The sequence below is a fragment of the Plutella xylostella genome, chromosome 28, assembly GCF_932276165.1.
Source record: "Plutella xylostella chromosome 28, ilPluXylo3.1, whole genome shotgun sequence".
NCBI classification, from domain to species: Eukaryota; Metazoa; Arthropoda; class Insecta; order Lepidoptera; family Plutellidae; genus Plutella; species Plutella xylostella.
Genome location: NC_064008.1, coordinates 4740068 through 4761206, shown reverse-complemented (window position 1 = coordinate 4761206; position 21139 = coordinate 4740068). Strand labels below are relative to the sequence as shown.

General features: G+C 40.4%; 2 protein-coding genes across 4 annotated transcripts; both read right to left on the bottom strand.

Annotated features, from left to right (window-relative positions):
* Window positions 1-816: 816 nt before the first annotated feature.
* Window positions 817-20854, bottom strand: LOC105384826 (maternal protein exuperantia). 3 transcript variants are annotated; one of them, XM_048631247.1, is made up of 10 exons: window positions 20507-20854; window positions 13733-13898; window positions 12791-12943; window positions 9007-9152; window positions 7252-7457; window positions 5805-5940; window positions 4824-4972; window positions 4216-4358; window positions 3005-3107; window positions 817-2074 (listed from the first exon to the last, which is right to left on the bottom strand). In XM_048631247.1, exons 2-10 carry the CDS (start codon window positions 13883-13885, stop codon window positions 2010-2012), a joined length of 1254 nt encoding a protein of 417 aa, XP_048487204.1. In that variant the 5' UTR covers window positions 13886-13898; window positions 20507-20854; the 3' UTR covers window positions 817-2009. The 3 variants fall into 3 exon arrangements, with proteins under 3 accessions (XP_048487204.1, XP_048487206.1, XP_048487205.1); XM_048631249.1 differs by having other exon boundaries at window positions 817-2071; XM_048631248.1 differs by lacking the exon at window positions 20507-20854 and adding an exon at window positions 20257-20406.
* On the bottom strand, window positions 18193-19834 carry LOC125490864. The gene has a single exon (XM_048631246.1). The coding sequence runs from the start codon at window positions 19732-19734 to the stop codon at window positions 18196-18198; it is 1539 nt and encodes a 512-aa protein (XP_048487203.1). The 5' UTR covers window positions 19735-19834; the 3' UTR covers window positions 18193-18195.
* Window positions 20855-21139: the final 285 nt, after the last annotated feature.

Here is a 21139-nt window from a genome sequence, read left to right as displayed (position 1 = left end):
TCGCGCACTTCAGCGTTCAGGAGTCTCCGTGTCGACCATTGCATTTTGTCCGTGATGCCGTTCGCCTCGAGGATTCCGCCGCGTGCTATCTCATTATGCTTTCTGTCTCGGTCTAGCAAATGGCATTTCTTAGCTACAAAAAGAAAGGGAAAAAGGCGAATCCGTGCTGCCAGATGTGGTCCAACCCTTAAGGGGTAGGTACTTACCTCATTAGTTTTTCGATGAAATATCTCTTAGCGTCAATTCACACGTACCACAACCACGTCGCAGCGACAAAATGTGGTCAAGCTGTGGTTACGTGTGAATTGTGTGACAGCGGCTTTTTGCAGTTGCGTTGTGGCAGTGACAAAATGTCGATGTGGTTGCGTTTGTCGCTGTCATTGCGATGTGGTAACCACGTCGTCGTGTGCAGTTAATACGGAAAACAGGTTGCCGCGGTGCCGCCGCCGCGTGGCGGCGTTGCCGTTGCGATGTGGTTGCGATGTGGTCGTATTACACAGGTGGTCGATAACAACGGCAAAATGTGGCACGTGTGAATTGGATTATTCATTGTCAATACAAAATATACGCCCGACCACATCGCGTGGTTGTGGCTGTGGTGTGGTTGTGGTACGTCTGAATTGACCCTTACCCCGTTTTTAAGAATGACAAATGTTTTGATTCAAATAGAGGCTAATAGTCGTTTGAAGACTAGGTAGGATTTTCCTAGGGTATAGTTAGCAGTCACTAACCACTACACCGTCATCATCACCATACCTTAAGCTACTGAAATTTACTCCTAACGAAGGGATTATGAAGTTTAACAAAAACAGTGTGTGTAGACTTACATATTTATTAGAGATCTGAACAAAATAAGAAATTAAATAATATGTACAGTCTATGTTAAAAACTAACTAAAATTAAAGGTAAGTTAATAGGTACACGCGATTTGCATTACGTGCGCTGCTTATGTGATTATTGTTTATGAAAAAAAAAACAAGTAGGTATTCTCTATGGCAAAACAAACAAATCGACGCTCGCGCCTACGGCATGTTAGTAGCGAAATGCAATCCTAATAACTTACAATGAATATGCAACAACAAAATAAATAAAATGTAAAAATATGCGGATGCTATATCAGTCCATCCGTTACAATGTGATTGCACACACTTTAAAAATAAATAAAACAGTACTCAGTATTGTACTTATTATTTCATCCTTGTTCACAAAGCCCCAATGTGTTTACAAAGTGTTATTATACAATATTGCTTCCACAGCCCCTAAAAATATTGACTTTACCACATTCGCCAATGGAGTCTTTTTCATAAATTTTTACGTTACAAAATGTTTGATATTTTGTTTAGTATCAAAATGTACCAAAATTGTTCTAAAACAACAACAAAAAGGCCAACACATCACTGGCTAGAACACACTTACATATTCGCATAAGGCACACTACCTTTTATATAAAAATTTACGCGAGAAGCAAAAGTAAGGGTTAAATTGAAGTAGATTGTATATGAAGAAAAGAAAACATGTAACTCGTTCACCGAAGTACGCAAAACAACATAATCATGGTTCTAATTCAAGAAGACTTAACCTAAATGTATAATACGAATAAATGTTTGTCACATTTCTATGGCTACCCGTGATTCGGGACCGTGCACATCGAATAATCGGTTAAACAACGTTTATCATATGTTACGGCTAATATTAGGTGTGACTTTATTTTCACACCTAACATTAGCCTACACATAATGACAACGTTCAATGCTAGATCCATTACAATCGTGCGTGTTTAACTCATAAAACTGATTACACACAGAAATTGAAGTGAGAGCAAGAGTTCCGACACAATTATGCCTTTGCGAGAGGTCTAATTAAAATAATACTCAGTTCGCAAGTTTGTAATGGCTCAAGTACTTTACTCAATTTCTCGATATAAACGGTCCCAAGTCGGGGGCAATATACTAAACGACAGTAGTGTTGTAGAAAAATTCTAAGTTGTAATGTTAGTATGTGGTTGTCGGCTAGTTCGCGGCGACCGGCTCCGGATTTGCGACTGTTTGACTAGTGTCCCCTACCGCTGCTTCTGCTGGAAAGATAAGAAACAATAAATTAGTTACAAAATGAGATTAATTCTTAAAACTAAAGTACAGCGGGCTTAAGGATCACACACAGTTCCGCCGGGCTGCATACAATGCACAGCCGCTCGGCATGAACCCGGCGGCATGTGTGTGAAAATCGATGCAAATTTTTATGGCGTTAGTCCAGCGCTTTGGGGCGTCTCTAAATTCGCCATATAAATTCGCGTTTCCTCGTCTGGCTTTTAATCAAACGGTGTAAAAACTCGCTATCATAGGACTTATGCTATACTTCACGTCATCATCATCAGCCTATAGCAGTCCATAGCTGGACGTAGGCCTCTCCCAAAAGTCCCAAAGCACGCCACTGGATGCGATCCATTGCTTTCCGCATCTAATCATAATCATCGTCAACCCATCTAGCCGGAGGGCGTTCCACACTACGTTAGCCTACGTTAGCCGTTATTCCACGGGGAAAGACATCTGACAGAACCCTTATTACATTCGAATAAGGGTAGTTTTTGTTTGTATCAGATGTCTTTCCTCGTGGAATGGGATATAGTCGCGGTCCCCACTCCAGAACACGTTTACCCTATCGGTTATCGGTTCTACGACAGATGTGACCAGCCCACTGCCACTTAAGCTTACTAACTCATATTTCACAAATTACGTAACAATACTACGATATTTTACTACGAACTAGATGGAGCGTCAGTGAAAAATGAACAATGAAAAAAGAAACGTCTCGATCAATAACATTCCACATCTACTTCTGACGTCTTAGCTTAGATGATTTGTGACTATTAATTTTTACAACGTTTGTCATCAGATTGAACTTACGGTTTGACAGTAAACAAAATGCGGATAGTTTTTCGTTCTGTATGTGACACACCATCCTGTTCGTATATTGTTTATCTAAGCTAGTACGTGACAATACGTACCATTGTTAGTCTTGGTGGGCGAGTGGTGCACGGAGCTGGCGGCCGAGTCGCTGGTGCTGCCGTCGCCCGCGTCGCCCTCGCCCTCGCCCGCCGACCCGCCCGCCTGGAAGGAAATCATTCATCAAATCGTGAGCCGACCGAATGGCGTAGTGGTTAGTGACCCTGACTACCCCGCAAGGGAGTACATTAGTACAAGGCGTGAGTGCGTGTTTTATTTTTTTTTTTATAAAAAAACAATAATGCACAGCTATGGACAACACGCAATTATTGTTAGGTAGAACAAAAAGTATACATATACATAACATAATTTAACATTCACAACAAATATAATTAAAATAACACAAAAACAAAAAAAAAATACAACTTTTTTTTTTAAGAGATCGCTCTTAGCGATGAGGCCGCCTATTGATCATTGCTAGTTTATAAGTATTCTTTGTATGTTTTGCTATTTTTGGTGACCAATGAAGTTATATTCTATTCTTTATTCCATGTTCTTCCATCCAACTGTTGTCTGGTAGAGATTGCTAAAAGACCGCCTTATTGAACTGTTTGAATTTTTGAGTTTTTTTCTGTTTTTGGTTGGTGGCAGAAAGAGGATTGTAATTTATTCGATGTAAAATTCTACAATTACTTGTCGATAGTCATAATATTACTGTACCACCATCCGCGATTTCACAAAGGCTAATTCATGAAAGGCATTCACTAAGGAGAGGAAATGGCGAAAGAAACTCCTTAAACACCTTTTAAAACTTCAACCTCGACGCGCGAGATGTTAAATCGAATATACATGTTGGGATGTGTTAGCTTTATGGAGTTGACAGGGTTTGGATGGAAGTATAACGATAACAATGTGGAGACATCATTCACATAATACGAAAGAAAAGCCCGGCTCGAAAGACCAAATTGATGTACAGTCCGGAGACTCAGAATATACATCAAAACTACATGCTGCAAATGAAAAAATACACAAATCAATTCAAGCTATAAGTGAATTGAAAGGCTCAAGGCAATGTTTACTGTTCTCCAAAAGGTTGTCTGGCAGGGATAGTTTTAAATGACAAGACCGCCTTTTGTACCGTAATTAAGTTTAAAATTGTAAATTTTATAATTTTTGGTGTACAAATCAAGATTATTCTATCCATCTATCTAAACCAACTTTCGTCGTGAGCATAATAATATGATGTATGTATGTAGATACAGTCCACACTAACCCGGTTCTTATTCCTAGGCGCTCTGGGTTTAGGCCCCTTGGGCTCTTTGGCGGGGTCGAAGTGGCAGTCGAAGATCTCGATCAGCTCCTTTATGTCTTCTTCTTTAGCAGTCACGCTCAGCGCCGCTAGCTGCTTCTCTAGACCTGGAAAGGTGAATGGGTTTGACAGGTTAATAATGACTGGGTAGGTGAAGAAATGTTATAGAAATGGCGGCCATTATGTTAATGAATACTGCGAGATAACATGAGTCTGGTCGGCGTATACTTTGGTCTTCTTATGGCGATTCGAAATCTGGACTAGAGTATATCATTGTGATGAAAGTATTAGCAACTAGAGAATTTCTGCAGCAGTCGAGTCGGTGACTGTCCAAGGTCAATGGTGCGACAAACATATAAAGAGGGTGACTAAGTTGGTATGGTTGTCTCTGTCATCTTACGTTGTACAACTTTTGAAAATTTCCAATAGCAGTTTTTTCTTTGGTGTGAATTTCCAATGCTTGTAGAACAGAATTGTCTATACAGTCACCCCCTTTTAGCTTACAACACCCTGGTATAAGGCAGAAGTAACTTAACAGGACATAAGTTTTTAAAGCTGCTATTCAAACTGACCTTCAATCTTCTGCTCCTGCCACGCATCCTTCAGCTGGTCGTACAACAGCCCCGCGTCGGCGAGTAAACGACGCAACGCAGTGACGCGCTTGCGTTGCGGACGCACCGTGCGTAGTAGCGGCGCGAAGACTGGCCGGAAAGTGTTTTGTCTGTGGATGTAGTAAGGTTGGTCTTTTAATGACATGATCATCGACCAAAGAGTGTGTCGGTGGAATAAGCTCAAATTTTGAGTGTATTTCAAGCACTTGCGTTGCGGACGCACGGCGCGCAGAAGCGGAACCAAGATTATTCAGAAACTATGTGTGTGTGTGTGTGTGTGTGTGACTCACCTCTCCAGCAGCGTCTTGAGTGTGGCCAGCGTGTCCAGCTCGGTGCTCACTGGGCGGGCCCAGGCTGTGTGTGTGTGTGTGTGTGTGTGTGTGTGGCTCACCTCTCCAGCAGCGTCTTGAGTGTGGCCAGCGCGTCCAGCTCGGTGCTAACTGGCCGGGCCCAGGCTGTGTGTGTGTGTGTATGTGTGTGTGTGTGTGTGTGTGTGTGTGTGTGTGTGTGGCTCACCTCTCCAGCAGCGTCTTGAGTGTGGCCAGCGCGTCCAGCTCGGTGCTAACTGACCGGGCCCAGGCTGTGTGTGTGTGTGTGTGTGTGTGTGTGTGTGTGTGTGTGGCTCACCTCTCCAGCAGCGTCTTGAGTGTGGCCAGCGCGTCCAGCTCGGTGCTAACTGACCGGGCCCAGGCTGTGTGTGTGTGTGTGTGTGTGTGTGTGTGTGTGTGTGGCTCACCTCTCCAGCAGCGTCTTGAGTGTGGCCAGCGCGTCCAGCTCGGTGCTCACTGGCCGGGCCCGGCCGGGCCCAGGCTGTGTGTGTGTGTGTGTATGTGTGTGTGTGTGTGGCTCACCTCTCCAGCAGCGTCTTGAGTGTGGCCAGCGCGTCCAGCTCGGTGCTCACTGGCCGGGCCCAGGCTGTGTGTGTGTGTGTGTGTGACTCACCTCTCCAGCAGCGTCTTGAGTGTGGCCAGCGCGTCCAGCTCGGTGCTAACTGGCCGGGCCCAGGCTCGGGCTGTCTCCACCATGTGGGCCGAGGGCGGGGCCCCTTCGCCGCCCGCCCCCACTTCTTGTTGCTCGCCTGGTGGGACAAATGGTCATAATGTATGGTTTGTAGTAGCGGAGATGATGATGATGATGATGTCCTCTTCGTCGTATCCGACAATAGCGACTCTTGCTACACTCTGTTATGTGCTCCTATGTGGCTGGCAAGTCCGAACTTCGTCTTGAACACCCTGTCACACTGAGCACAATAGCGGAGATATACAGGGTATTGCGAAAGTGGTATAGTAAGCTGAGAGGCTTGTTATGAATATGTTTTATTCTAACATTTGCTTTTATATAAAAATTTTGTTTGTCACATGAGTTTGGGGAGTATTTTTTTACGAATTTCAAAAAATTCGCTACTTCATCACCTCCTTTACACTTGGTACTATAACACTTACATCCTAAAGACACGCGGAAGAAATGTTTCATTGTTTATACTTTTAAAAGTATTTAAAAGTGCATCCTAAATTACATTATAATGTAATTATTCCTTTAGAATTCTTTAGTACACTTGACCCCTCTTTGATCGAAATATCCTTCCACCCTAAGGTTGAAAAACTCGCTTTAAGCGATAAGACCGCCATTTTTTACATTATGTGTTAGTATTTAAGTTATGTAAGTAAATTTTATGAGTGTGTACAAATAAATATTATTCTATCTATCTATAGGATAAGAGTACTGTATCTATAATCTCGACGCCTTTTGAAGGTATACAGTACGGTAGTACACCTAGGTTACCTAGCATATAAGTTTTTATAAGTTTCTAGAGTATATATTAATATTGTTTGATTTATTTTAAAATGTATTTGTGTATTTTATACTATGGGCCATTGATGCCTGAAATAAATGGATATTATTATTATTATTATATAAAATAGCTATACCCTGCGCCAAATGCTCGACAATCTTGTAGGCGGCGGTGGCTCTGTCCAGGGCGCTATCCACGGACAGAGTGTCAGCATCCAGTAGCACACGCGCCAGCACCCGCAGCGACACCGACTGACCGACACAACCACGCAACTTGTAGCTGCGTAGAATGAAAATAACGCAGGCACGCTAAGAGTGAGTGTCGTCAATGGAGCTTGTCCTAGAAAGTATCGAAACTACGCAGTTATGAGGCGTTGCACTAAGATACCGCGCTCTAAAAGATCGCGCTCTAAAAGACCGCGCCAAGAGCGTCTTTGAAAAGCGAGACCTACAATGATGCATTAAAAAGCTAAACCAACAACATACCCTGCGCCAAATGAGGCGTCGCACTAAGATACCGCGCCCTAAAAGACCGCGCTAAGAGCGTCTTTGAAAAGCGAGACCTAGAACGATGCATCAAAAAGCAAAACCAACATACCCTGAGCCAAATGCTCGACAATCTTGTAGGCGGCGGTGGCCCTATCCAGGGCGCTATCCACGGACAGAGTGTCAGCATCCAGTAGCACACGCGCCAGCACCCGCAGCGACACGGACTTGACCGTCGACTTGCATTTGTCGGCTGCGAGGGCGTAGCTGTCCGTGAAGCCCGACACGATGCTCTTGAAGCGGTCTAGTAGCTTGTACCTGGGGGGAGGAAAGAAGTTAGCACACGAAAATAATATAAAGATGATGAATGATAGAAGAGATTCCTAGAGTAGATTAAGGTGGCCACGGACGTAGAATCACTCAATCTGAGTATTTTTGTAGCTGTATTGATTATATTGTACTATACTGACTACTGACATGTGAAAATATTCTGCTGGTAAAATGCTCACATATAGAGAAAATTTAATGCCAGTAGTAGTTTCACAGTACCTTAGTTTCATCAGAATTTTTAGGCTAAATTTAGATAAAATGAAGAGCTAGATTAAGAACATAATAGAATCCGAAGTAAAGATTTTCGAAAGAAGGCAGATTTAGAAGAAAATAGAATCCAGCCAGTCCAGGAACTCCATCAGGGCTGATATCTCCGACTTGGTCTTTACTAGCTATGTATCCAGCTACCCTGTGACAACACTCTCTGTGCTACCACAAAAATCATTAAACACTATTTAACAAGTGTTTAAATCAACATTTTACAGTTGTTGTAGGCGTTTGACAGCGCTAAATATCTGTAAAATACTGTCAAAGTTTTTGTGGTAAGGCCATCTTGCTGCTACCACAAAAAACTTTAAACACTGTTTAACTAGTGTTTAAAACGAAATTTGTCATTTTTTGTAGGCGTTTGACTGCGCTAAACATACTGCCTAAGTTTTTTAAGTTACCTTGAGAGAGGCCTATGTCCAGCAGAGGATGATTATTGGCTGCTGATGATGATGACACTCCATGTCTAACCTGGTGAGGGCCTCAAGCAGCATGGTGGGGCTGAGTCGCCGCGGCTCGTGGTAGATGAGGATCACGCTGCCCGCGTCGCCCCGCGCCGCCTCCAGCCAGTCCAGGAACTGCGTCAGCGCTGATATCTCCCACATGCTCTTTACTAGCTATGTATCCAACTGCGCTGTGACTTAAACACTGTTTAACAAGTGTTTAAATCAACATTTGACAGATTTTTTAGGCGTTTGACAGCGCTAAACATCATATACCGTCTAAATTTTTGTGGTAAGACTCTCTGGGCCTTACCACAAAAACAGTATTTAACAGGTGTTTAGCGCTGTCAAAAACCTACAAAATCTGCCAAATTTCATTTTAAACACTTGATAAACAGTGTTTAAATTGTGGTAGTTCACTCTATGTCTAACGCCGAACTCCAGCCAGTCCAGGAACTGCGTCAGCGCTGATATCTCCCACTTGGTCTTTACTAGCTATGTATCCAGCTACCCTGTGACTTAAACACTGTTTAACAAGTGTTTAAATCAACATTTTACAGTTGTCGTAGGCGTTTGACAGCGCTAAATATCTGTTAAATACTGTCAAAATTTCTGTGGTAAGGCCCTCTTGGTGCTACCACAAAAAACTTTAAACACTGTTTAACTAGTGTTTAAAACTAAATTTGTCAGTTTTTGTAGGCGTTTGACAGCGCTAAACATACTGCCTAAGTTTTTGTGGTAAGTGGTACGTCACCTTGGGAGAGGCCTATGTCCAGCAGTGGATGATTATTGGCAGATGATGATGAAGATGAAACTCTATGTCTAACCTGGTGAGGGCCTCGAGCAGCATGGTGGGGCTGAGTCGCCGCGGCTCGTGGTAGATGAGGATCACGCTGCCCGCGTCGCCCCGCGCCGCCTCCAGCCAGTCCAGGAACTCCGTCAGGGCTGATATCTCCGACTTGGTCTTAAGGATCTGTTGAGGAAAGTCGTATTTGAAATTTAATGTTACTTCTTGGAGAGTTATGTATCTGTTTACGGACACAGGGAAGCTGTAATTGAAAGGGGCGATGGGCCTAGTCGGAAAGTGATAATCGTTTCGTTAAATTTTTTACTATTGCTGCAAGCAGTAGTTCTACTACAGAGTGTTACCCATTGTGATCTTTAGGAGGTAATATACCTATTTGTAATTTTAAAGCAGCTTATTCACATAACTTCACAATATTCTAATAATATTATAATATTGAAGGCTGCAAGTCTATGGAACTCCTTACCAGTGAGCGTACGACTGTCGCCATCGCTGGCTACTTTTAAAATCAATGTGAAGAAACACTATTTCAATACCTTAGGTTGGCAGATATAGTTATACACTCGCGAGCAACCAAATCGACTCAAGCCTTCACGGCGCACATATACATTGATTTTCCTAAAACGATAAATGGTAAATATAAAAGTGATATGTCATTCGAAAGCTGAAGAATTAGGCTTTCAATTAAGATCAATACCATAAAAAAAAACTAAGCGCAGATTTAATGACGCATTTTAATTGCCCGTCAGTGTTAATTACCTCATTAGGAATCCACGCCTTGCGCTACCTGATCCCGCTATAAAACCTTTCCACATCCGGTGTACCTTATCAGTCGCTTGTTGCAAGTTGACCGGTACACATCTCGTTGCATTGTATTCCTTGTTTTCGCAAACCCATGGATACCACACCAGAAGAAGCTGCTCAAGTTGTTGCCTTGCTGCAACAAGGGTTAAGTCAGCGAGCAGTCGCTGCCCAGCTCCACTTGAGCCAGTCTGCTGTATCCCGAGTATACAGACGGTTCCAAGAGACTGGTGCCTTCAATCGAAGACCAAGAACGGGCCGCCACCGCTGCACTTCAGAGAGAGACGACCGCTTCATTGTCTCAACCTCGCTGCGCAATCGACACCTTACGGGCGTTGATGTGCAGCAAGAACTGAGACGTGTACGACAAGTGGCTGTCAGCGAGTGGACAGTGAGAAGACGCTTGAAGGAAGCCAACTTGACACCAAAAAGACCTGCATCAGGCCCCAAATTGACTGCAGGCCACCGACAAGCGCGTCTTCAGTTTGCTCGAGAGCATCTCGATTGGAGCATTGCGCAATGGCGGTCGGTCCTGTTTACTGATGAGTGCAGAGTGTGTCTGCATGGCAGTGACAGGAGAGGCCGGGTCTACCGGCGTCCGGGGGAACGATTTGCCCAATGTTGTTTCGCTGAAACAGTAGCATATGGCGGCGGTTCCTGCATGATGTGGGCTGGTATTTCTCTAGAGGGAAAAACCGCACTTGTTTTCGTGCCTGGAGGCGGCCGAGGAGGCGGGTTAACAGCTGATCGGTACATCACCGACATTCTACTCGGTCATGTTGTGCCCTATGCAGAATTTGTCGGTGAAGACTTCGTGCTAATGCACGACAATGCCCGCTGCCACACGGCACGAGTCAGTCGGCAGTTTCTGAGAGAGAAGGAATTGCGCACGATGGACTGGCCTGCGCTCAGTCCTGACCTGAATCCCATCGAACACTTATGGGACGAGCTCAAAAGAAGAGTTCGGGCCAGGAATCCAGTCCCTGCAAGCGTGGACGAGCTGAAGACAGCTTTATTAGAGGAGTGGGACGGCATTCCTCAGGAAACTGTCAAAAAGTTGATAAGGTCTATGAGAAACAGGCTGCAGGCTGTAATTAGGGCAAGAGGGGGCAATACAAAGTATTGATTTAAATAAATAAATTTTTATCTTAACATTTTTTGTTTAATTTGTATAATACGATACCCATACCCTTTTTTCCTAAATTCCCGTTTTTCCTACAATTGCGTTCAGACATCATTTATTTCAAAAATGATGAATGGATTTCAATAATAATGATATCAAATTAAAGCTGACATCTTAAGCTTTTAAATTACATATCATTTTTATTATTTCTATTCATAATTTTACTTGTATTAATGTATGTTTGCGCCGTCAAGGCTTGAGTCGATTTGGTTGCTCGCGAGTGTATATATATATATATACATATATTTATTTATGTATTTCAATATTAGGTATATATTTTATATATAATATTTTTCATTATATTTTAAAGTAGGTACTTATGTATTTTTCTTAGTAGGTATTTATTTATATGCTTATTTTGTATTAATGTTTTAAGTAGGTATAGGTATTTTTAAGATTGAGCAACAAGAATTGTAGGCTGTATTATATTAGTACTGTTTTAATTTTTTTTTAATTTTTAATTTTCTTTGTTGTAACTGTTGTTGTACCTGTAACTTAATAGCTCGTAAGTAACTCTTTTATCCACCAACAAAGGTTGGCTGGAAGAAATTGCTTTTTGGCAATAAGCCCGCCATTGTATGCTTTTACTGTGTTTATAAATTGTTATGTATTTATGTTTTTTGTGTACAATAAAGTGTTAAAATAAATATTCAGAAGGTATTTTTGGTCCCCTGGATCAAGAAACATGATAGACACAGGAGGAATGTGTCTCGATCCCGCGACCTCTGAGTGTGTAGCTGTCGCAGGCATCTGGTTTAATCTCCTGTTTGATTGAACCGCTAGTCCGTTCATTGGATGACGCTATTCAGTTGTATGACTAGGCCGAACGTTGATTGTACAAGCGTCACAAAACGTCCAACTAGTTAGCGGACTTAAAATCAGTCAGGTGGTGAATAAAACAAATATGGCGTCTAACAGCGAACAGCTGACACAAAAAGCACTTGTATTGTTATTTTATGCAAGTAAAGTAGCTTTAAAGTGCGTTATTTATGTTAAAATAGTGTGACAACATGGATTTACCTATAATTTCACCGCTGGCGGATAGTTTCAAAGAAAAAAATGTGCTGAAACTGGATAATTATGATCAACAATATCAAGGTACGTTTATTGTTATTGTTTGTGAGATGAGTGCTTTGTAACATAGTCTTTTTGTTGACTCTTGCATGGTCATGTTCATCCTAACCAGACATTACAAAGTTGCTATACTATATCCCATTTAACGACTTCGCTGAATAACGTTCAGTCAAGACGTTGGACGTTACAGTCAACCACTTGACGAGTTGTTCTTTAGTCATTCAACTGAGTAGCGTCATCCAATTAACGGGCTAGCGGTTCAATCAAACAGGAGATTAAACCAGATGCCTGCGACATAGCTACCCCCTTACTCAAATATCTCAGTACCTTGTGAGTGTTGGTGTCCTTCAACATGCGGTACCGGCCGACGGTGACGACGCTGTTTCAGGTCTCCGTACGGCATTATGTACTGATGGTGTTTTACTTGCCCATCAAACAACATGGGATATTTCATTTCTTGATAAAGCCTTCAATGATTTAACCATACATGCGGCCACTGCACGGGTTCGTCAATAAACTCGTTTAATATGCGATCCACCAATGACAGCGCTGTATTTATGGCGAATCGCGTAATAGTGACGTTTATCCACGTCGATAACCACCTCGTGTAGCGGCAGATGGACGCACAATTTAAAAACACAATTTGACGGTCCAACCCAGGGATCGATCCCGCGACCCCTGGGTTGAAGCAGAGCTTCTACCGCTAGACCACAGAAGCAGTTACCCTTGTACCCGAATATATCAGTACCTTGTGAGTGTTGGTGTCCTTGAGCATGCGGTACCGGCCGACGGTGACGACACGGACGCTGTGGCGGCGCCGCGCGCCCGGGTTCAGGTCTCCGTACGGCATTATGTACTGGGAGTACGTCTGTTTGGGCGCGTACGCTGCTATCTGGCATATCTGGAATTGTAAGTGAATACTTGGTTAATCGCAATGAGGATGGATCGGCCATACAATGAGAAGACACAACTGTAACCATGCTCAAGTTGCTTTCGAGTGGCAGCCTGGTGGAAGAAGGAGACTAGGTAGACCCGTACAGAGCTGGAGAAGGTCCGTGGAGGCGGAAATGAAGAGGGCAGGCCTATCGTGGGCCCAAGTGAAGGAGGCGGCTCAAGATAGGGAAGCGTGGCGATTATTATTATTATTATTATATTATTATTTATTATTATTATTATATTACTGTGTTTATTTGTCTCGACTTTTGAGGTCGGTGTTTTTAAACTAATATTATTATTATATTATATTATTATTATTATATTAATTGCATGGACAGACTCAAATCGTGGCGGTGGTAGAAGTGGATGAGGGTTGGTCGTCGAGGTGCCAGATGACAGCTAGTGTTCATCTACGTAGGATAGGGAAGGTGGGAAGACTGTTTGTGTGTGTACCCATGAAGCTCCTTGACCCTATGCCTATGGCCCCAATAGGCTAATACCTCCAGTGTTGCAATTTAGCAGGTGACGATTTAATCAGACCTACTTGATTGATATTTCCATACTCTACAAGTTGAAATAGATGTGAAATGAAGGAATGACTCAAGGTAGAGGGACTTACAAAGTTGATCTTCAAGGATAAGAATAGAAAGAAATGGTTTTAGTAACTCCATGAAGTGTGCAGTGTCTTTCTAAGTATGTTTCTTTAGACACATAATAGTTTACTGACATAATAAGGTTATCCACCATTACTGACCTCATCAATAAGCCTGCGTCCCGTGGTGTCCATGTCCCAGCCAACCAGCGCGTAGGTGCCGGGCGGCAGGCCAGCGGGGCGCTCCGCCAGTGCAGGCGGAAGCTCCCCGGTCTCCGCCCCTCCATTCACCTGCGTCTCCGATACCATGTCCATATGAGATGCTTACCTGTAGAGGGAAGAACAAAATTTGTTTAATGATAATGAACAATATTGAATTTGGTTACTTTCAGATCATGAAACTTGGAATAAGATAGAAGGGAAAAATTGATGAAAAATCATTAGGTATCAAATATGTTTTACCCTTATTTTTCAAAATCAATGGTAGTTTTGAAGGGATTCTAAGGAATTTTACATTCATAATTGCCATCTACAGGGTGGAATAATATCTAATTGTATCCTATGCTAATTTAGAAAAAAATAGACCAACATTTCCGCTTTATTTTAAAATGTATAACTTATAGGTATCTTATACTTAAATTTTATGATTTTGAATCAGTCTAATTTTATTTTACCCATTTGTGTGGCTACCCCACATTAATTACAAAGTTATTCAGCATCTAGCTGCAAGCAGTTTTATTGATTTAGTCAAGTCATTTTTACTTTCATGAATTTACCAGATTTATGGTCAAGTATTTCAACTGTTTTTTTTATTTTTTTTTAATCTTTATTTATTTGGGGACTTTTGTCACTGAGTGACGATGTCAGTCCCATAAAACCTACCTACGCTTAAATACTACAAAAACTAACAATTTTATTTACCTATCTACTTAAACTAAACTCAAATATTAATTTGGCTGCCTCTGACCAAGGTTCAGCAAGGATGCCATGGAACACTCCAATATCAAGCCTATTTAAGTTAAATTTACTAACTAGTAATTGTCTTTTATCGCGGTTCCGGACACATTCCACTAAGAAGTGGTAACAATCCTCTTCAACCCCGCACTCGTCGCAATTTGGGGAGTTAACTTTTCTCATTAGAAACCCGAATTGATTCAGTGGAATGTGTCCAGTCCGCAATCGAAGAGCCATAACAGTTTGAGGTCTATTCAACTTAAGATTGCTAAACCACGGTATACGAGGAGGCTCGCAGACTATACTTTTATACCAGATGCCTTTTTGCTTAGAAATTAGGTTAAAGTATTCCTTCCAATTTTCCCTTATCTTCTGTCTATATTTACCTAATATTTCCCACCAACCTATTGAAACAACTGTTTCACAACCATCTGTAGATGCTTGTTTAGCAAGTCTGTCAACCTCCTCGTTACCGAGTAGCCCAATATGAGATGGAATCCACTGTAGAATTATTGATTTGTTACTTTTATACAAATTTAACAGTTTGTCTATGATTGAGTACGCTATAGAAAGGCCTCGACCCCCTTTTACACATCTAATTATATGCTGTAGAGCACCTTTACTGTCTGTTAATATTACAATTTTTGGAAAATTTCGAGTTTGAACATAAATTATTGCTTTGTAAATGGCAAGTAATTCTATAGACATAATGGAGATAGGAGAGTTAATCTTAAATATATTATTTACATTATAATACGGATCATAGTAAGCTGCTCCTCTGCCATCATTTGATTTGGATCCATCTGTAAATATTTGGTGGTATCCACTATATTTAAGAGCTAATTCCTCTTTGACAACATTTTTGAGTAAATTGGGCTCATACATACTTTTAGCGTCACACACACATTCTAAGTTAGGCTTCACTAAACCATTAATTCCAATAGCAGAGATCCATACATCTAGACAAAACATTTCTAAAGGAAAGACACATGAAATATTTTCTACCTTGGTTGTCTCGAAAATATCTACCAATAGAGGTTTCTTTTTTCTAGCCCAATATACGTTATTGTTATTACACTCAGATAAAAGTTCAGATAGATAGTTGGTAGTAGGGTTGTCATGAAATGATTGGGATTTGAGGCAGTATTTCATTGCAAGATATAGCCTTCTCAAATTAAGGGGTACAATACATAAATCGCTCTCCATAGCATATATCGGAGTAGATTTTATATAACCACCTATCATTCTTAGAGCCTTATTTTGTAATATATCTAACTTAGCCAAATGTGTTTTAGCGCTATTATCATACAAAAAACATCCATAATCTATTCTACTTCTTATAAGGGCTATGTATAGCCTTCGTAGGTGTGAAGGATGAATACCCCAGCCCAACCCAGATAAAACTGACAAAATTTGTAAAAATTTGCAGGATTTTTCATATATTTCGTTGATGTGTTTAGTCCAACGGAGGGACCGATCTAACCACACGCCTAAATGTTTTATGTTTTCAACGCACTCTAGCAGAACACCATTTACTGAAACATTAACATTTTGGGGTCTAAATTTTCTACTAAAAACACATATTTTTGATTTAGAAGCAGATAATTGAAGTCCCAGTCCATCTAATAAGTCTAATAAAATATCCAGAGATATAAGATAATTGAATATCCGATTCGCTGTCTCTTAATTCAAGTTGATTACTATATAGCACAAAATCATCGGCATATTGCCCTATATAAACATTTTGTATATGGCGACAAATATCAATAGTAGCAATATTAAATAGGAGTGGAGAAAGAGGATCTCCTTGGGCGATACCTTTGCTAGCATACCTTATAAAGTTATCAACCTTCTTTGAATCATCTTTAATTCTGAGATGCCGTTCATTCAAAAAATTCCAAATATATCGACAGATCATTGTACCGACTTTAATTCTATCCAAAATATTTACAAGGGCTTCAATTAAAATATTATTGTACGCTCCATCTATGTCAACAAAGCAAGCTACGGTGGATGTATTTTTAGAAAAACCTATTTGTATGTTTGTTATTAGTCGAGTTAAGATGTCTAAACAGGATTGTCCTTTTCTAAAGCCAGTTGTATAGACCGAAAGTAACTTATTTTTCTCTATATACCATTCTAGACGTTTATTAAGTATGGAGTGGAATAGTTTGCAGATACAAGATATCAACGATATAGGTCTCAGTTTAGAGTTATTATCCCCATTGTTTTTCGGGATAGGTATTATTACTACGTTTCTCCACTGTATAGGTATATATCCCGAATTAAGTATATCATTAAATATATTTACAAGTATTTTTTTTGCATTAATAGGTAGATGTACTAACATGGAATATGAAATGCCATCATCTCCTGGCGAAGTATTTTTAATTTTAAGATTATTTTCTAGTTCATCTATCGTAAATTCAGATTCAAGTACCTCGTTAGAAGAGTAGAAATCAGGACATTCATTGGGTACAAAGTCTGGAGTTAACGATTGTAGCAATTCTAATTTACTCTCCTCAGAAGCACACCTCCTTGCTTGTCGGTAACCCCTCATCCACCTCATCTTTCTCCACATGTCAGAAGCGTTAGTGGATTCGTCAATTTTATTGCAAAATGAGTGCCAACTATCCGATTTAGCGCGTCTTATCTTGCGTTGAGCTTCTCTGATTTTATCCTTAAGCAAGATAAGGTTTTCCGGCGTGGGGTTACGTCTAAGCCTCTTTAAAGCCAGCCGACGTTCAGCAACTACTCTTGATAAGGCTTGACTCCAGTATTGCTTGGGGGTGAATTTACTATTAGGGTTGGTACAAATTTTTCTAATTGGTATAAACTTGTCCGCAGCCAAATTGACTTTTTCTAGGAAATAATCATAACTGTGCTGGGTATTTTCATGATTCAGCTGATTAGAAAAGACATCGTTTAAAAATTTTGTATAATCCTGCCATTTAGCCTCAGCAAAATTTCTTTTACTTATAAAGTTTAAGCTATCCTGATAACGTAGGGAGTACTTGATGATTAAATGATCACTGCCTAGATTTTCGTTAGTTACCATCCAATCTAAATTAATAGAAATATCATTAGTACAAAAAGTAATATCTGGGGCAGACTGTTGTAAACACCCATTCACCAACTTAACACGAGTCGGGCTACCATTATTCATGGAAATGTAACCATGTTCAAGAGAACTATCAAACAGCATGGTTCCCCTAGAATTACCACTATTCCACCAACATGGATGGTGTCCGTTAAAGTCACCAGAAATTATTGACTTAGATGAAGCCAAAGAAAATACCTCATCCCATTCAGTAGGACTAACATGGACACTAGATGGACAATATACAGAAATAATATTTTCTAAAGTATTACAGTTGGTTATTCTTATTTGAATTATCTCAATACCACTATTACTAATATTTACAGGAATTGTATATGCTTGCAAGGACTTATGGGTTAAAACTGCTACGCCACCAAATGAGTCACACCTATCTTGCCTGAATACATTGTAGCTATTAACATTTAAACTACTCTCCGGTTCCAACCAAGTCTCGCTAATTATACAGACATGTATTTTATCTCTAGACAACAGATCTTCTAGTTCTACAATTTTAGGTCTGAGACTTTGAGAGTTCCACTGTATGATATTAATAGCACAGGATATAGGAGCTTTAGCCATTACGGAATAAAGATAAGAAAAAATCAGTCACCTCACCTTTAGCAAAAATACTTGTTATAAATTTAGAAAACTTCTCCACAACTACCATGAAGACACCAATGATTTTCTCCTGTAGAGATGATTTGGATAGCAATAAGTCTTTAATTTTTTTTAACATCAGGCAAATCCAGGAGTATCTTTCTTCATTCAAGGACCTCTGTTTCTCTTCACCACCCACTTTATCTTCCACTTCCGAAGAACTCTCAGAACTTTGGTCCACTTCTCTTTGCTTTTTCTTTTCTTTGGGTTCTTTAAGTCCTGCATTCTTATGGGAATTGTCTTGAGTAGGTCGCTTTGGACGTGTCTTCTGCTGAGAGGAATCCTCATTTGATTCTCGAGGTACTTTGGCCAATACGGCATCTCTGTAAGTCGTAGTTTGACTTTGAGGTACCGGTACTACAGGCATGTCTGAAGTCGGGTTCTGCTGTTGAAGATCCGCAACACAGTCGTTCACATATTTAGTCACTGTCATCGGCTTGTTTAGTTGAATACAAGAGTTCAAGGCTTTCTTATAGGTCACATTTTCTTGACTCATAATACTGCGGATTTTCTTTTCTTTCAGGAAAATAGGACAGCATTTATCGAGGGCCATATGAGGACCCTTGCAGTTAACACAAGTATAGATAGCGATATCACAGTTTTGGTGGTTATCACCGCACTTTGGACATCTGGTTTTCTTAGTCCGACAAAATTTTAATGTATGGCCAAAACTCCAGCAACCCGAGCATTGAGTTACTGGGAACGTGTATGACTCGACCTTGAACGGAACCCCGTATGCTTGGACATACGGCGGCAAGGAGGAGCTCTTGAACGCAAAGCGAACAGATTCGCTGACAACCCATTCACCAAGATCGTTCAGACGATTTAACCTCCGGACAGAGGCTATTTCTAGGGAGTCACATGAGAAAGAGTTAAGAATTTCCTTCTCATCCATGTCTACGTCTATTTCCCTCACAATACCATATGTATAGCGAATATCATCAATATGGCATCTGTACTCTCGTCGTACCAGCTCCTCGCTACCAATCAATTTCTCAGCATCTGTCCGGCTTGCAAATGTTATGAAAGCTTTATTCACACCCATCGACTTAATTTTCAAAATATTTTTAACACCTAATGAGGATAGGAATTTCGCCATACCTACTTGCTTCGGCAATATAGTTTTAGCCGTTAGGACAACTACAACGTTTTTCTCTGAGGATTGGATCTCATTTCCCTCAACAAAATTATCCTTGGACAACGTTCGAGCAACCCGTTTTGTATTGCGTTTACGTTGGACGGTCGAGAATCCCTCATCATCAGCTTCATCACTCGGCGGCCGAGGTCGCTTTTCCGTCAGCCGAGTCTGAGCGAGACACTCATCCTCCATATCCACACTATCGGACAGTCCGCCACTCGTAATTTCATCTGTCGGAATAGCCTCGAGTTCCTTTCCTAAGTCCTCACTATCATTACTACAATCACAATCAGACAGCCTTCTTTGCTCATCCATAGTTATCCAGGACACAGAACACCATAAGCAATCCTCTTGGTCGATGTAGCTGTAGTTTTCACTTTTAAAATAATCACTTCTGAATTTTTAGGTTAGAACGCGAGAACTGTATTTCAACTGTAATTTATAGGAATGATCTATGAATCTTGACTATGTTTAAATAATAAATTGAAGAAGTAGAAGTTTGTTATGAAGAGTAAACACTTCCCTACTGTATGCAGATTTCGTAATGTTGACTGCAGATAAGTAAATATTTAAGTAAAATTCGTCCAAGAAGCTCATAAACTTAAAAAACTAACGATGAGAAAAGTCGGAATTGTATGATCATGTGGGATGGCGTAAATGAGGTCACCACAGGTAAATAAAACAAGGTTATGTCCGGTAAACACTGAATTTCAGAACTGTGCGCTATTTACAACGATCCCAATAATCACAATCAATAAAGAGGCAAGCTAATTAATCTAAGATAAGATTCGCATTTGTATGTATCGAAAATATAAGCAAAAATTAAAGAAAAGTTGCCGGACAGCTGAAATAATCGATCTTGGAAAAACAATTATGGATTGTCGAGTGGCCATTGCATTTCAAGGTTTTGTGCCGGTACAATCGTGACAAATTATATTCAGTTTCCAAGACTCAGTTTCTACGGGAGCATTAAGAATTTTGTGGTACGGAAATAAGAAAAAATCAAAAAAATAGGACACGTGGCGATCTTTTCCAGACATTTTTGCCCCACCCTACAAGAACAGAATATTGAATTTGTAATACTTACGACTTATGAAATATTGAGACTATGTTAATTTTCTATTTATGTTTTGTCTAAGTGCTCCTTTTGATGCTCTGCAGTCTGTAAAGATAATTATTTTACAAAAAATATCACAAAAATCACGGCACGTGTGCGGCAACCGCAATAGCGAAAATAAGGCTGCGTTCAGAAATGTGTTAAATATTACTGTATGAAATGGAAACCACTTGAAGTTGTTTATATATATCGTACAAGCCTGTAATAGTTACAGAAATACTGTATTGAAGAACGTTAATTTAATTGAATATTATTATCTTATCCAGTAAGTAATTAAAATATCGCAGAATTTTCTGAAAAAGAAAATTGATGGAAACCTTCACATTTCTAGCTATTTTTTATTTATTTGTTATTGTTGTTTGTTCTTTATCTGTGAATACCTATCTCGATTTTCAAAAAGAAACTTGTGGATTTTTTTTTTGAGCACCAGTCTTCTCAAAGTTCTCAACTTCTTGGACAAAGTCTTTTGGTGGCTGTTTAATTAGAGCGCCTTTGTAAAACTTTTAAAAAAGCAACTGTCATTATTCATTAGCGACTGTTCAAAAACCACAAATAGTTGATGCTTTCCTATGCTTTCATATCATGCAAGGGAACGAAAAATTA

Bases quoted from the DNA above. Each gene is read 5' to 3' on its own strand.
- LOC105384826 (XM_048631247.1), bottom strand. From the start codon at position 13,885: ATGGACATGGTATCGGAGACGCAGGTGAATGGAGGGGCGGAGACCGGG. The intron at 3,108-4,215 runs GTTAGTGTGGAC...ATTTCCTTCCAG, and splicing joins CGCCTAGGAATAAGAACCGG to GCGGGCGGGTCGGCGGGCGA. The intron at 2,075-3,004 runs GTACGTATTGTC...TTATCTTTCCAG, and splicing joins GCCCACCAAGACTAACAATG to CAGAAGCAGCGGTAGGGGAC.
- LOC125490864 (XM_048631246.1), bottom strand. From the start codon at position 19,734: ATGGATGAGCAAAGAAGGCTGTCTGATTGTGATTGTAGTAATGATAGT.